We start from the raw sequence: 14,951 nt of genomic DNA, 5'->3' as shown, positions 1-14,951 counted from the left end.
TGGGGTGGGTTACCACTGCTTGCATATTGGGGTGACAAGCCAGTTACATTTTCATACCCTCTGTCTTTCAGGTGAAGGGGAACAGCCAGTGCGGCCCCTTCGAGTTCCCCAGATTCAGCCTCCCCTACAGATCTTCACACCCCCACCTCCCTGTGCCCTCTGGAAAATAAAACAAATTCCATCAAGCTTGTTTTCTCCATACCTTTTTATTGAACTCTGCAGATGTCATTAAGGGACCATTTGCTTAGAAATTCTTAAACATTTGGACATATTTTACAAGACAGGACAGCAGCTGGAGGTCACAATTTCATCTCGTCACATGCATAAAAAGACACTGGCGTTTGTTGTTGTTTGGTTCCTCGTGTGTGTGTGATGCTCATTTTCCCCTTTACGAAAGGACTAGAGACGTGAACTGACCAGAGATGAACAGGACCCATGAACGTGACCACGAGAAAAGAGCGGCTAAGGACCTTGGTCATTTATGGCTAATGTGATTGGCTTGGCCCCCATCATGTGTGGGGCAATCAGAATGGCTTTGCTGGCAGAAAAGCCTCAGCCTCACACCATGGTTCCTGGGAGAGACAGAGGATCTTTGCTAACGGGATCGGGGCGCATGCTACCAAGGAGGACATTGGGGCTCAGAAAAAATGAAGACCCTTTGGCTCTAAAACCTGGAGGACGGGCTGGCCCTCTTTTCCAGCTGGACTCCCACGGCTCAGGGAATGCGATCCAGTTTCCAGATGGTGGCTCCCACATTCCTGCCCCCAGCAAGTACCAGACCAGGGGAAACCCCGACTTTGGACCCTTGGCTTAGCCCACTGGAAAACCACTTTGTGGTTTCCTGGGGGCTATGTGTGAGCTACACTAGAACATGAGGCTGAAAATGCAGGGTACGAGAGTAGGAAGGAGACTGGGGCTGCCTCGTGGGCCCCCTGGAAGCATAGCTCTGAGAAGGCCATGCCCTTAGGGTGGACAAGTGTCAAATTTGGATGTCATCTTGGCCCCCAATTGAGTCAAAGGCCAGATGGTGTTGCTGAGGCTTACTGGCTTCAATGGGAGGGGCCCCCAATTTCTCCTTCCTTCCCAGTTAGCAATACCTCAAGCCAGGTAAGAACTAATAAACTCCTCTACTCACTCACGCATTCACTCATCCATTCATTCACTCAGAAGTCAATCATTTACACATTCACTCACTTAAAAAAAAAAAAAAAAAACAGGTTGGGTGACCACTATGTGTCAAGGGCATATGTTGGGGGATAACCCTGAGTTCCTGGTGCAGAAAATGGTGTTCCCAGCCCTTGACTTTGGATTGAAGCCAGGATGGATCTAGAGAGCAAAAGGCCAGCTGCCCAGCCCAGCAGCTGCTGATCTCCCTCTTCCCCAGGCACACTGAGCTCAGACGTCAGGCTCATCTAAGAGAGAGCCCAAAGCCCTAGTGAAGACCAGGGGGCCCTGAGCCAAGCCGTGGAGAAGCCCGAATCTCTGGGGCATCTTCTGTGCTTCCCTTCTTGTTTTCCAAACCTGGATTAGCTCAGGGAGGCAGGAAGTGCAGGGCAATCAATGCACCACCTTGAGAGCATTCTAATGGGACAGAATTGGGAGTTTCCTTCATTTTCCAGAATGGTCATGTCATTGCAGCCACTAACTTGAGCTAGTCCTGCAGGACAGAGCCTCAAGGGGGATCTTGGAAACAGGGTTTTTGTTTCATTTTGGTTTCGGAGGAAGGCGGCTCAGTCTATCCATCCGACCTATTGCCCTTCCTCACCTCGAGGTAAAACAACCTGCTACTGCCTGGACTTGGGGCCACCTGAGGAGGAAATCCCACTCCTCCAGACTAACCATACACAATTGGGAGGGATTTTAAAACCTCTCTTGCAGACCACTCTCCCTGGAGGATGCAGTGTCCAGGCCCAGTAGGGAAGGGGCTACCGACGTGGGAGACTGGGCATTCTGCCTGCAGGTGGCCGAAGCCTTGTTTAGCTGTCAAGCTGGATGACAGCTGCCTCTCTCTTTAGGCCCTTCTGGACTTACTCCGCTGACTGGGGATTTTCAAAGGTCTTGAATGGATTTTCCTGTTTTATTTGCCAAAAAGAAAAGCCCTTTGGTAATGATGCCATTTGCTATTGCCTGGGCAGTTTGTTCATTAGGCAGCTGCCTAGTGGGTAAAAGATAATTGTGTCTCTTGTACAAACAGCCTCAGGCCTATAAGGGCATAGGGTCCAGGCAGAAGGGCTGAAGCACCATGAGAGGCCCAGCCGGAGACGGGGATGGCTCCTTGGCCGGCCTGCGGGAGGGTAGCATGAGCCTCACCCCAGCCAGAGTCATGCCTGTTAGGGCACTGGGGATGGGTTGGATACGTGACCGACAGGCTCATTAAAATAGTCCAAGATGGGGAGCAGAGAGGAAGCATCCTGCTGGCACCTCCCTCCCTGGCACCCCCTCAGAAGGCTCCAAATCCTAGAATTTGAGTTGCTGCTAACTGTGCTCCCTGCCTTTGCCTCAGTGGATGGAGCCTGTGCCCAGATATTCAAACCATACATACACAAACACACACACCGAGAGAGAGAGAACTTCTCTGGTTGTTCAGTCCAGTTGCCAGGCAATGCTAAGATCCCTCTGCAACATCCATTTTGTACATCATCCAGCCTCTCTCTAAACACCTGTGGTGTCAGGGAGCTCGTCACCCAACAGGTCATCGAGTTCCATGGTCAGGCAGCCCCGCCTATTAGAAGAGCTTCCTTAATTTGAGGTGGAATCGACCGCCCCGACCCTCTCACGTGAGAGAGACTTTCGGAGACTTGCACGCAGCCATCCTACAGGTGGGAGGGTTCTTCTTCAGGTGAACTGCCCCACTCCATCCCATCCTGGCCAGCCTTTAGGAGATCTTTTCAGGATCTTTGCAGGGAGGACTGCAGAGTAAGAGTTAGAGGTAAAGATGAGGGGCCGCTGGATTAACAGAGCCACTTCCAAATTCGTTTCTTCAGAATGGCATTTTGGGGAGTTAAGGAGAAATTCCGGGTTAAGACAACATCAGGGCCAGTGGATGGAAACCACAACCATACAACCTCTTTCTAGATGAAAACAGCCTCAGGCAAGGGCGTTTGCTTACCTGGGCATCAAACCTAGCAAACTACTGGGAGATAATTTTTTGTGCTGTTCTTGAGCAGATGTTTTAAAAAATCTTGTCTGTTTTATTTGGCTCTGATTCAAACCAGATTACCAGGAATTTTAGGGGTAGAAAAACTCTGATTAGGGTCACAGTCCAGAATAATCAATTCGTACATGGCTTGGTTTCCTTTTGGGGTTGATCCAATGGTGATGGTTCACTGCCATCTGGGGGGGTCCTGATTTGGCTCAGATCTCTGATCTGGACAGAGGCCAGAGCCCTGAAACTGACAGTGAGGCAGGTGGGATGTGAAAACCGAATGGATGCAAGTTGCAGATCATCTGGCCTTTCTTCGTCTTCCTGCATGAGTTGACGGATGGAGGATCACTTTCTGTTGAAGATCCTGCTTCATGAGATGTCCTCTGCCCGTCCGAGGCTGGGAAGTGCCTGGTGGAATTAATTATCAGGAAGTCCAGAAACTCCCTGAGGCCTGGATGGGTAAAAGCTGGAAAAATACCGTTGCCCTTGCCGTGCATCTCTGGCTCTATGAAGCCAGGCAGCTGGAAAGGGAAGAGGAGATGAGATGGCAGATTCTGGGGACACAGCTCCTCAGGGTTTGGCTGCAAGTGTGTCTGGCCGCTGTCTTTTTGGTGAGTCTGTTGGAAATAGATTGAAATGAGGAGTTGATAAAAAGTTGATGAGATCTGAGGCCCAGCATGTCTTCTGAGGTTCACAAGGACCTGAAAACGCTCTGGCCTTCAGATCCAATTGATGTCACAGGGGAGTGGGGCTCTGGACATGGCATCAGGCCCGCCGAGAGGGGCTTAGGTGTGTTCTGGACCTCAAGAATGCCAGCGGGAGGTGTGCTTGCGTGAGATTTTCGGTTCTAAGATCTCCAGGGATGAGAAAACTCAGTCCCTTCAGATCCCCGGAAGGGTGTGGGGGATGAGCTAAACCAGCCCACATCCCATCCCGATTTGGAAGGCCATCTGTAGCCCCGCTTCCCCTGGTCTAGCTCCGGTATCCTTGCCCTGGATTCGTGAGAACAATAAATAAGAGAAACACACAGACAGAATGAGGAAAATAACAGCATCCACAGACTCTAGGCCTAGTGTCAGGAAATGCCTGCCCAGGGAAATCAGACCCCAGAGTCTTTCCCCGCCCCCAGAAAATCAGAATCAAAAGAAGGAAAAGAAAAAACAGCCCAAGGGGATATGGGAGGAGATGAAAAAGACCAGAACATATCAGCTATGATAATGACCAACGGTAAAACTCCTAAGATCTTATTCTGTATTACAAAAGAAGAATTAGACTCAATGGCCCTATTATAAATTTGCTAAAAATACATATATATATATATATTTTTATCTGAACAGAAAAATAGACTACTCTGAGATGCGTGGATGTCCTATGATGCAGTCACGCATCAGATAATTCTAGAGCCAGAAAAATGGCAACAGAAAATACAGAGGTAACTGTTATTTCTGGGTGTAGCCAGGTCTGGGTTGGGTGGTCCTGGCTGAGTGAAAGCATCTGGATGCTGTCATATAAGCAGTGAGAGGCAGGGAAACTTCACTTCCGGGCTGGAGGCTCTCCACTGTCCTGCTGAGGGTCTCAGGGGAGCCCCCTTCTTCTTCCTGCCACTTCACGGTCACGGAAAAAGTCCTTTCCCAAAGGATCATGTCCTAGAGGCGTTTCGCCATGCTCTCATTTGATTCAAAGTGACTTGATGGAGGCTGAAGCTTGGGGTTATGTTACTCGAGACTAGTTGGCAGAGAAATAAAGAAAGGAGAGAGATAGAGAGAGACCTGGATTTAGCGACCCTTGTCTGTGGTGAATTTCAAATACCCCCTTGCCCGTGGTCTAGACACTCCAGCCATGATTTGGAGCAAGACACAAATATACAATAGTTACACACATCAACAATACATTACAGTTTTACAGAAGAGAATACTGTTTTGTTTTTTCTCCTTAGAAATGTGAATCTTATTAGGAGAAAGGGCAGGGATGCCCTTTCTACAGTTACGAAGACACGGTGGAGGAGAGGTTGGGAACCAGTTTGAAAAAGTTTGCGTCACCAGCAATTCTCAGGGGCAAGCCGGGCGGGTTGAAAGGAAACGGCCTCCTCAGGATCTTGCTGTCTCCCTGTCTTCTTCTTCTTCCTTCGTGATCCCCAACGCTTTTAGAGAAAGGGGCTTCACAGGAACAAATGTCCTCTCCCCTTTTATCTTTCCCTATCAAGTGTGCTTAAGATTAAACCCCTAAGGAAGGCACTGAGAAATCTACTGCCCCCAAGTCCTGTTGTTTGTCTTGACCCAAAGATAAAAAGGTGAGTAAACGGATCCCTCCAGAGCTTGCCCGCCTGTGTCCTCTGCTCGCAGACCGTTCCCTGTGGGATTGGGACACACATCTACCTGGTCCCTAGCCCTTTCTGATCATGGTGGAGGTTGGAACTCCAGTTCAGCTGGGTTCTTGACAAGTTTCACAGAATTCGCCAAAGGGACAAGGAGTCCATCCACCTCCAGCCCCAGCTTTGTTTCTTTGGGTTGGCTTGTTTTTTTCCTGCTTTTATTGGTTCAGGAATGGGTGGGACGTGGACCACCACGTCGAAGCAGCATTTGCCTCCAAACCCTTGCTTTCCTCTCGTCCCGTCTATCAAAGTTCGTTTCTCATTGGAGACTCTTAGGGAGATTTCCCAGTGCATATACACAGGTACAGGCAGGGGGGTACACATATTAAAAATCTGGGTTAAGTTCCTTTTGGCAGTTGGGGTCCCAGGAAAACTTATGATACTCTATTTTGAACCGGGCACAGGGTAAAAACTATAGTCCCACAATACATACACAAGTAAAAGAAAAAAACCAAACCAAACGCAATACTTTCTAAGCATAGTATATGCTGAGTTTCAATGATTCTGTTTCTATAAGAACTCTATAGGACTCTGGCTGTTAAGCCTGAAAAGGTAGGTTCTTAATGATACTTCTGAATTCGTCCTTCAAAAGTGACTCAATAAAATGCTACTTTAAGGTCAGACAAAATACACAAGGAGGAAGGGCCAGGTCCTGTGTGACCACACAAGGCAAAAAGGGCCTTTGGTTACAAGGAGAGTTGCACCAATTGATTATTAGTTTTAAAAAAAGAAAGAAAGAAATCATTTCCAATCTGTATACTTCTCATCTGCTTCAACCAACAAATGAAATGCCTCAATTTGAAGAAGGGGTGGTAAGTTCCTTCTCGCTATATATGGCTATATTTAAACATGTTCACTTGCCTGATATGTAAAATAGACTATATTATTATTATTATTAATTTTTACAGATAGCATCAGCTCTAAAAATATCTGAATCGGAAATCACAACTATTTACTTTTATCAAAAAGCATTTGTTTGTTTTCCCTGAATTTTCACATTTGTGCTGATGGTGGACGTAAATGGTGATGAGAACAAAGGAGAGACATGTGTAATGGACTGGGTAGGACTGTTCCGCGGCCGTTCCTCGAAAGGCCCCCAGCACGGACTGTGTGCTCGACAGGGCACCCCTGGACCGCTGCTGCCTCCTCTTTCGAGTGTGCCACCAGCACAGGGTGACCACACACCCTCCCTGCCCCTTAAGTCCCTTTGCATTTGCTGCGACTGCACCCTGAAGATACCTCCGGAGAGTCAAGATACTTCGGCACTCATTTTCCTTGTTAACGCAGCAAAAACAGGACTGCACCCTCTTGGAGGGATCTACAGACCCTGGAGATGCTGAAAAGTGGTGTGAGCCGGGCGCGAATGCAGCAGAGAACACGTGTTTTCAAGGGTGGTGGAATGACCCCATGTCATCATACCTGTGACAGGTGGCCCAGGCTCATGCCACTGTACGGAGGGCAGGCAGGACAACTCCGTGATATTTGTGTACTGACATGCAGATCAACAACATGTCACATGAAGGACAGGTGAACCACACCATGTTTTGTTCCATCAGGAAGACATATACCCGTCACCGTATTGAGGGTCAGCAGATTTACAGTGCAGTACTTGGGACATTGTCCATCAGCATTGCATTAAGAGAATGACATTGTTCCACTGCACTAAAGACAGGCAGATCAATAACATGTCATCTTTACTGACAGATGGGCTGACAGCATGGCATCGTGCTAACCAGTGGCTCAAACCAGTGTTACTGAACTGAAGAGTGGCCACCACCACCGCACTATGGGACTAAAATCAGGCAGGCCAACGCCAGGTCATCAAGCTAGGACAGAAAGACCAACACCAAGAAATACACCAGAACTACTCATGATGCACACGAATACTTATTGCTTTTGTCTGTACTGGCTGCATTGATGGCTGCCGAAAGATGAGCCGAGCTTATTAGCACAGACAGTGACACTGAAAACACACCAACAGCTAGTTGACAGGAAAGAGAACAGAGTAAAACACTCAATGCTCAACCGTCTACTGCATTCTTCTGAGATGCGCATGTTTCCTGTACTCGTGATTTTACGAGAGGCCCCGCTCAAGGGCCAAGTACCCTTCCTGATGCAACAGGGCTAAGGGGAAGCTTCAGAGGGGCGGGGAAGGAGCCCACAGACTTCGACATGGCAGACAGCGATACCAGCACAATATCACCCTCCGTGGCCGGACGGTAGCATGTAGCAACAACCCAATTCTAGTCCCAACAAGTGGCCCACGGGAAATAGTGCTTGTTTTAAAGTGCAAGATGTTGACACTGTCCCTGGTAGAACCTATTTTTGAAAAACATAAAGTGCTTTTTATTTCAACTTTTTTTTAAAACTGGAATACCACAGGAAACAAGAAAGAATTTCTATTATAGTAGATAGCTTCCCTGCCACAGCAGGAAGTATTCAAACGTCTGAACTGGGCATTTCAACTGGGGATGGTTTTTTCCCTTTCGTTTTTGCAGGTAAAAAAAAAATCAGATTTTATTCTGTTCTTCAGTAACACACAGTCTCTTTGAATAAGCTATTTCTTTTGCATATTTGACACTTGCGTATCTTTAAGTCTGAACTAGTGATGTACAGAACGCGTTTTCCTTCCACAACTCTAAAGCAATGCTCAGAGTTCATACCGTTGGCTGAATGCCTGCTTTCTGAACCCTTCCCAGACTGCCAGGGGGCAATTAGAATTGAGTACAAGTGGTGCAACTCACCCTGATGATATCTCAAAATAAAATCTCAGGTAGTACGGAATACTGAAGTCTATGAAGACATTTGAGTAAGGGTTTTGTGCTGGGATCGTGGCTTATGGTGCAGAGATTTCTCCAAGACATAAGCATCCCCTGTAGCCTTCTAACAGGGGGGTCCATCCAGGCGGCGATGGACGGGAGTTCCGAGAGGCGGCCGGGCAACACCCAGAACCAAATTGGTCAACCCACTCTTTCAACACCAGCCACTTGTTCCTGCATCCTTCTCCAGCTGAAGCCAGGAGGAATGGAGATGTTGCCCTCAGGGGCTGTGATGGAGAGCCATGAGAGAAGAATGGGGAGTAGGCAGCCTTGGTTATGTCTAGAATGTGGTGGTGGGTGGCTGTGAGTTCTGCTCATGTCATCTCCCAGAGAGGGCAGTGGAGTTGTTCCAGGGAGACGCCACATCCTACGGCCCGGCCAGCTTTGTTTTGGTGGACCTGTCGTAGCTCTCAAAGTCTTAGGAGCCTTCTCTGGAGTCTCTCTTCTTTCTGGGGGCTTTGCAGAGCCTTTCTGTTGCAGAGTTTGTGCAGCAAAGCTCTGCGGCAGGTAAGCTGAACAGCACTCCTCTTTGGACCTGGCCACAAGTCTCTCCTCCAAGCGCAGGAGTTCAGATGCTCTGGTCCCGTGTGCTGCCGTGGGCTCCTGCCCCCGGCAACACGCGGACGTCGGGGGCGATGTGGTTCTCGAGTTTGCACTTTTCCTGACCACCGGGGCCTTTTCCAGTCAATGCTTCTGTAGAGTAAATACAGTTCTGTCTTAAGAACTCAGGGGAGGTGGGCAATGGGGAGCTTTCAAAGTGGTTCTTCTCTGACCTTGTCCCGATGCTGAACTTGGGGCTGGTGCTCCCATGGAGGCTCTTGGGCGGGCTAGAGTCCACACTGTAGAGCACCTGCCCCTCATCATCTGTGTCTGCGTCAATGTACTGGTGGATACCTGCTTCGAAGTTGAATGCTATTGCTGCGTGTTTCTCAGGCGACCGGGGGGGTGTCCTAGCACTTGCTGTGGTGTAGATGGAGGATTCTGGACTCAGCACAGGCCTGTCCAAGAGTGTGGCACACTCCAGTCCAGCGACAGCAGCTGCAGCACCCCCCCGGTTCCTAAGAGGGTCATGGTACATCCCCAGGATGGGGACCAGTGGACTGGGATCGCCCTCCATGAAGTTGACTTTAAGTGCTCGGAGCTTCAAGGGGTTGTTGGTCTTCATGGAACTCTTGGGGCTCTCGATGAAGAACGTAGAGCGATGGCTGGCATCAGGGGTGGGGTTGGCTTCCACAAACCTACCACCACTGGCACCCAGAGCTCCCCGCCAGCCCATCTCTGGGGCCATGTTGCCCCCAGTCTTGCTGGGGAGCGATGCCAAAGGGCTGTGGGAGAATCTGGTGGCTTCAGGGAAGTCTGTGGCACAGCTAATGAAGCTATCGATGCTCGACATGCTCCGCATATCAATGACCCCTTCTGTACGAGTGGGCAGAGGGGCTATGGGGCTGGGGATACTCTCCATTTCAAGTTCTTCCTTTGGTTTGCTCTGTGTTGCTGACTCCTTGGTATTGAGAATGGGTTGAGATTGGGTCTTGGCCATCTTATTGTACATGTCTTCCAACTGCTGGACGTTGAGGTGCTGAGGACTAGAAGATGACCTGGCCTTCTCAGGGGATCCCTGCTCCTTGGTTTCGAAGGACTTACTTGAGCTGGTTTCCGACAGTGTCCTCTTGGTCCATTTCCATTTGTTGGGAGACAAGTGGTTGTCTTGCACTTTGTCCTTCTTGCCCATATTCTCTCCATTTTTCTCAACCACGATGTCCATCATCTCAATGCTCCGGGCGAAAGCATCCTTCATGTTCATGGATACAATACTGCCATTCCTCTTGGCTCTCTCCAGAGCCTCTCTCCGTTTGATTGCTTTCTCCTGCCTCTTCTGCTCCTTGTAGAACTCAGAGAAGTTATTGACAATGATGGGAATGGGAAGAGCTATCACCAGGACCCCTGCAATGCAGCAGAGCCCCCCCACAATTTTCCCCAAAAGAGTCTTGGGGTAGATGTCTCCATACCCAACGGTTGTCATGGTGATGGTGGCCCACCAGAAAGAGGCTGGGATGCTTTTGAACTTGGTGTCGTCCTCATCCTTCTCGGCAAAGAAGACAAGGCTGGAGAAGATCATGATGCCCATGGCGAGGAAGAGGATGAGCAAGCCCAGCTCGTTGTAGCTCCTCCGCAGAGTGAAGCCCAAGGACTGGAGGCCAGTGGAGTGGCGTGCGAGCTTAAGGATGCGGAGAATACGCATGATGCGGAAGATCTGGACCACGCGGCGGACATTTTGGAACTGCAGCACGCTCTTGTTGGATTCGGTGAGGAAGATGGTGACGTAGTACGGCAGGATGGCCAATAAGTCAATGGCGTTGAGTGGGCCCTTAAAGAACTTCCACTTCTTGGGCGAGGAGAGGAACCGCAGCAAGTATTCCATGGTGAACCACGCAATGCACACGGCCTCCACGTGGGCCAGCTGGGGGTTGTCTGTGGTCTGGCCGAACTCGTCAAGGCTCTGCAGCTCAGGCAGCGTGTTGAGTGACAGGGCAATGGTGGAGAGGACGATGAACATGATGGAAATTATGGCAAGGATCTGTGAAGAGACAAGAGTGAGATTTAGTTATCAACCACCAATGGGACGATCATCGTAATACCCTGGGTATTACGCAGGACGCTCCTCAACATTCAAGAGCATTTTCACATCTCAGTAGTCACTTAATGACTAGATGTTTGAGCTAAAAAGATCATTTACTCAAATTCATTTACTGTACAGATGTGGCAACTGAGGCCCTGAGAACTGCAATGATTTAGAGCTAATCATTCTAGCCCAGGGGTTTGCAAACTTTCTCTATAAAAGGCCAGACAGTAAATATTTTAGACTTTGAAGCCCATGAATTCTTTGTTGCAACTACTCAACTCTGCAGTTATAGCATGAAAGTAGCCTTAGATAATACATAAACGAATGTGTGTAGTGTTTCAATAAAACTTTATTTACAAAAACAAGCAGCGGACTGAATTTGACCCAGGGGCCATGGTTTGCTGACTTGTGATCTAGACCAGTGGTTCATAGCTGTGATGAGGTGGGGTCTGGCTTTCACGACATGATGCTGATGATAATAACAATAGTTACCCTTTACTGAGTGTTCCTTGTACGCTAGGCAATGTGCTTAGCATTTCCGTGCAATACCTTATTTCATTCCTACAACAACCCCATCAAGTGTTGAGTCTCCATTGAACAGATGAGGAAACTTAGGCTTCCAAAGCTAGAAAGTGGCAGAGCCAGTATTTTAACCCGGGTCTGTTTGACCTCAGAGCGTGAGCTCTTAAGGCTGTGTTAGAAATCAGATGAAGGCTATGGACCCTTTGGCTAGACACACAAGATTTTGCAGGCAGTTTCCAGGGAGGCATAGACATCCTGGACCCATGTTATTAACTCCCAATTGGGACTATGAATCTTGAGGCTAAGGACCACAGGTATTTAAGACCCCTGGATTAAGGAAAGGGTTTGGCCTGAGAAAGGGCTCACGGTATGTTGTTGAAATCAACGAACTTGGGCCCGTCTGCAGCTTATGCAGAAATGCAAGCAGATGTAATAAATTGCTCTGAGGGTCTTTTTTCGAAAATAAAATCACATCACTCCCCTGCTTAATAAATTTCCGGGACTCTTCAGGACAAGATCTAAACCCCTAAACTTGTCTACCAGCATCCCCTCCCCATTTGTCCTCTTCCTGGAGACTTGCCCCTCTCCTTTTGCTGCCCCTGCTGAAAGGCTGGACTGCTCACCACGCTCACATCATTTGATCCCGGCTGCTGCTGATTGGCCCAGAGATGGACAGAAAATCCAGGCTAGGCTCAGCCAACCCACTGTTGAAAATCTGAGCTCAGGCATCTAGGGGGTGAGTGGGTTATGGGATGGCGAGCCTCTGAATTAAATGGTCAGGTACAATCTAGGCTTGGACCAGATTCATGATAAGCCCAAGCCCCAAGCAAGTATCTCCCAAGTTGTAGGGGAACAGAGAAGCCACAAAAACATCAGGGAAAGCTGAGCCTTGGAGAGAAGCCAGAGAATGAAGGGAAGGGGCAGAGAGAAGCAGTGAGGACACAGGAACTTCGAGAGCAGGCGGAGAAGGCAGCAGCTAACATAAGCTCGGGCTCTGGTGTCAGGCTGTTTTGGGTTCAGCTCCCAGCTCTGCTGCTTCTATACCTTGAGCCACTTATTTAACTCTCTAAGCCTCAGTTTTCTCATTTGCAAAATGAGAGGGCCTCTGGGCCCCCTCATCATTTGCCACACCTTGGGGTACTTAGTACATTACAGGGGTGTGTGTGTGCGTGTGTGTGTGTGTGTCCATCACTGCCCAGCATCTGTGAGCTGAGGGGGGACAGGGATTGGTTCTGAGGTTTATCTCCGCACACCCAGCACCTAGCCCAGGGCACGACCCCAGCAGGCGCTCCCCAAGTGTGGACTGTGGCTGGAGTTCGCGGAGCTACAAGTGGAAGGGCCAGGACCAGCCATCGGTTTTCAGTTTGGCAGCTCTTCATTGATCATCCACTCTGGGCGGCACGGGGGCCGCCACAGGCAGCGCGGCGCGGGCGTCTCTCTGGCCCGCTCAGAACAGCGTTTCCCCAGCCTCCGTTGTTCCACCAACTTCTTGATTTTGTTTTGCTGTAGCTGTGTCCCACACATCCTGTGTCTTAAAAAAAAAAACTTTTGCATTTTACTGTCTTGATTTATAGTCACTGAAAAAGAAAAATTCTGCAATCACTTTATAAAATCACGTACAAAAGTAGATCTAATTTATACATATTTATGAACCATATTCAAACGGACCCCTGTGAGGCCACCACCCAGGTTAAGAAACAGCACATGTAACAATAACACTGACCCTTCTGTGTGTCCCTCTCCACCCCAGAATCAGCATTTGTTTCTCATCCCTTTGCTTTTCTGTATAGTTTTAATACAAATGTACATAACCCTAAACCAATTATTGTTGGTTTTGCCTGGTTTCGCCATCATTCTGTATGTGTTCTTTGGCTACTCGTACTATTCTGTCCTTAATAGTTAAAAAAAAAAACAGAAAACAAACACTACTCACCTTCTTTGTTTTATTTTAGTCTTGTCCTAAGAAATAACATTTGCAAAACTGCTGATTTTGCGTGCTAGGGATATATAGATATTAAATGTTCATGAAAATAAATTTGTGATTATTGAATGACTTGGAACTCCTGCCTTGAGGTCAGGAAGCCCCGGAGGTGGAAGCCAGCTCTGCGAGTTACTGGCTGGTGGCCTCGGGCACTGGAACTTCCCTTGTCTCAGTTTCCTTATTTGTAAAATGGGAATATTCCAGCGGTTCTTAACTGGGGATGATTTTGACCCCCGGGGGACATCTGGCAAATTCTGCAGACATTTTTGGTTGTCACAACTGGGGGGTAGACGCTACAGGCATCTTGTGGGTGGAGGCCTGTGGGAGGCTGCTAAACATCCTACAGTGCGCAGGACAGCCCACAATGAATTATCTTGCCCAAAGTGTCAATAGGACCAAGGTTGAGAAACCCTAGGATATACCGACAGTCAGCCCGTCACACGTAGAATGAGAGAAGGAGACTATGCACATGTGGCTGTTAGCACAGGGCCAGGCACAGAGTGGGTGTGACCTCATGGGGCAGCCAGCCAGGGCCTTGCGCTGAGCCCCACAGGTTGCTGGTCCAGCCTCTGACTCCCAGGCAGGAGGGAGCCCGCAGGAGAAGGGGCAGGTTCTTGGGGAGTCTGTTCCTTTAAGAGCTGGGAGGTCCCATTTCCCTCGGAGGCTGGCAGGGGAAGCCTGCTCCGGTTTCTAACCCCCTGACAACTCCAGGGAAGGCCCACATAATTGCTGCTCTGCTGACAGATACATGAATTATGCACCCAGCTATTGTATCGTCCTTAGGGCCTGTTATTCTAAGGCAGGCACCCCCTTTGTACTTGAGAATGTGCCCTCCCCGCCTCTCTGCCCGAGGATGCCTAGGAAAGAAGAAAAAGGGGGCAGAGGCCTCACTGGATCCTGGGGGTGGGGGTGCCCGCTGCCCAGGGTTGGTTTGGGAGGGTCAGAGCGAGCCAGGCCTCCTTCCTTGCATGTGCACACATCAAACAGCATGGGCACTAATGCAGCGTGAGGGTCTCCCCCGACCCACTCCTCCTGGCCCTGCCCGCAGGATTGTGTGCTCTTCCACACCCACTGAAGCCCTTAGCGTCAGGGCCACACTGCCTGGCTGGGAAACTTCTGAACGTGAGTTAAACCCTCTGTGCCTCAGTTTCCTCGTTTGTAAGACAGGGGGCAGGGGGGTCACTGCAAGGCTGCCATGAGAATTCAATGGGTTCATAAGGCCCTTAGATCAGCTGTTATTGCTTTTACTACTCTGCAGCCTTACACTGATTTATAAGTTGGTTTTGAAGATTTTATTTATTTATTTATTTTTCCCCAAAGCCCCAGTAGATAGTTGTATGTCATAGCTGCACATCCTTCTAGTTGCTGTATGTGGGACGCGGCCTCAGCATGGCCGGAGAAGCGGTGCGTCGGTGCACGCCTGGGATCCGAACCCGGGCCGCCAGCAGCGGAGCGCGCGCACTTAACCGCTAAGCCACGGGGCCGGCCCT

At 49.3% G+C, this 14,951-nt stretch overlaps 1 protein-coding gene across 1 annotated transcript in view; it reads right to left on the bottom strand.

Moving 5' to 3' along the window:
- Positions 1–6,456: 6,456 nt before the first annotated feature.
- Positions 6,457–14,951, bottom strand: part of KCNB1 (potassium voltage-gated channel subfamily B member 1) — a 98,387-nt gene continuing 89,892 nt past the window's right edge. The window contains exon 2 of the mRNA XM_004430288.3: positions 6,457–10,913. Coding sequence (XP_004430345.1) covers positions 8,904–10,913 — 2,010 coding nt within the window. The 3' untranslated portion in view covers positions 6,457–8,903. The remainder of the gene's footprint in view (positions 10,914–14,951) is intronic.

Source organism: Ceratotherium simum, chromosome 21 (assembly GCF_057802395.1).
Source record: "Ceratotherium simum simum isolate JZ-2026a chromosome 21, ASM5780239v1, whole genome shotgun sequence".
NCBI classification, from domain to species: domain Eukaryota; kingdom Metazoa; phylum Chordata; class Mammalia; order Perissodactyla; family Rhinocerotidae; genus Ceratotherium; species Ceratotherium simum.
The sequence above is the reverse complement of the archived record's forward strand: the minus strand, read 5'-3'. Positions and strand labels throughout refer to the sequence as shown.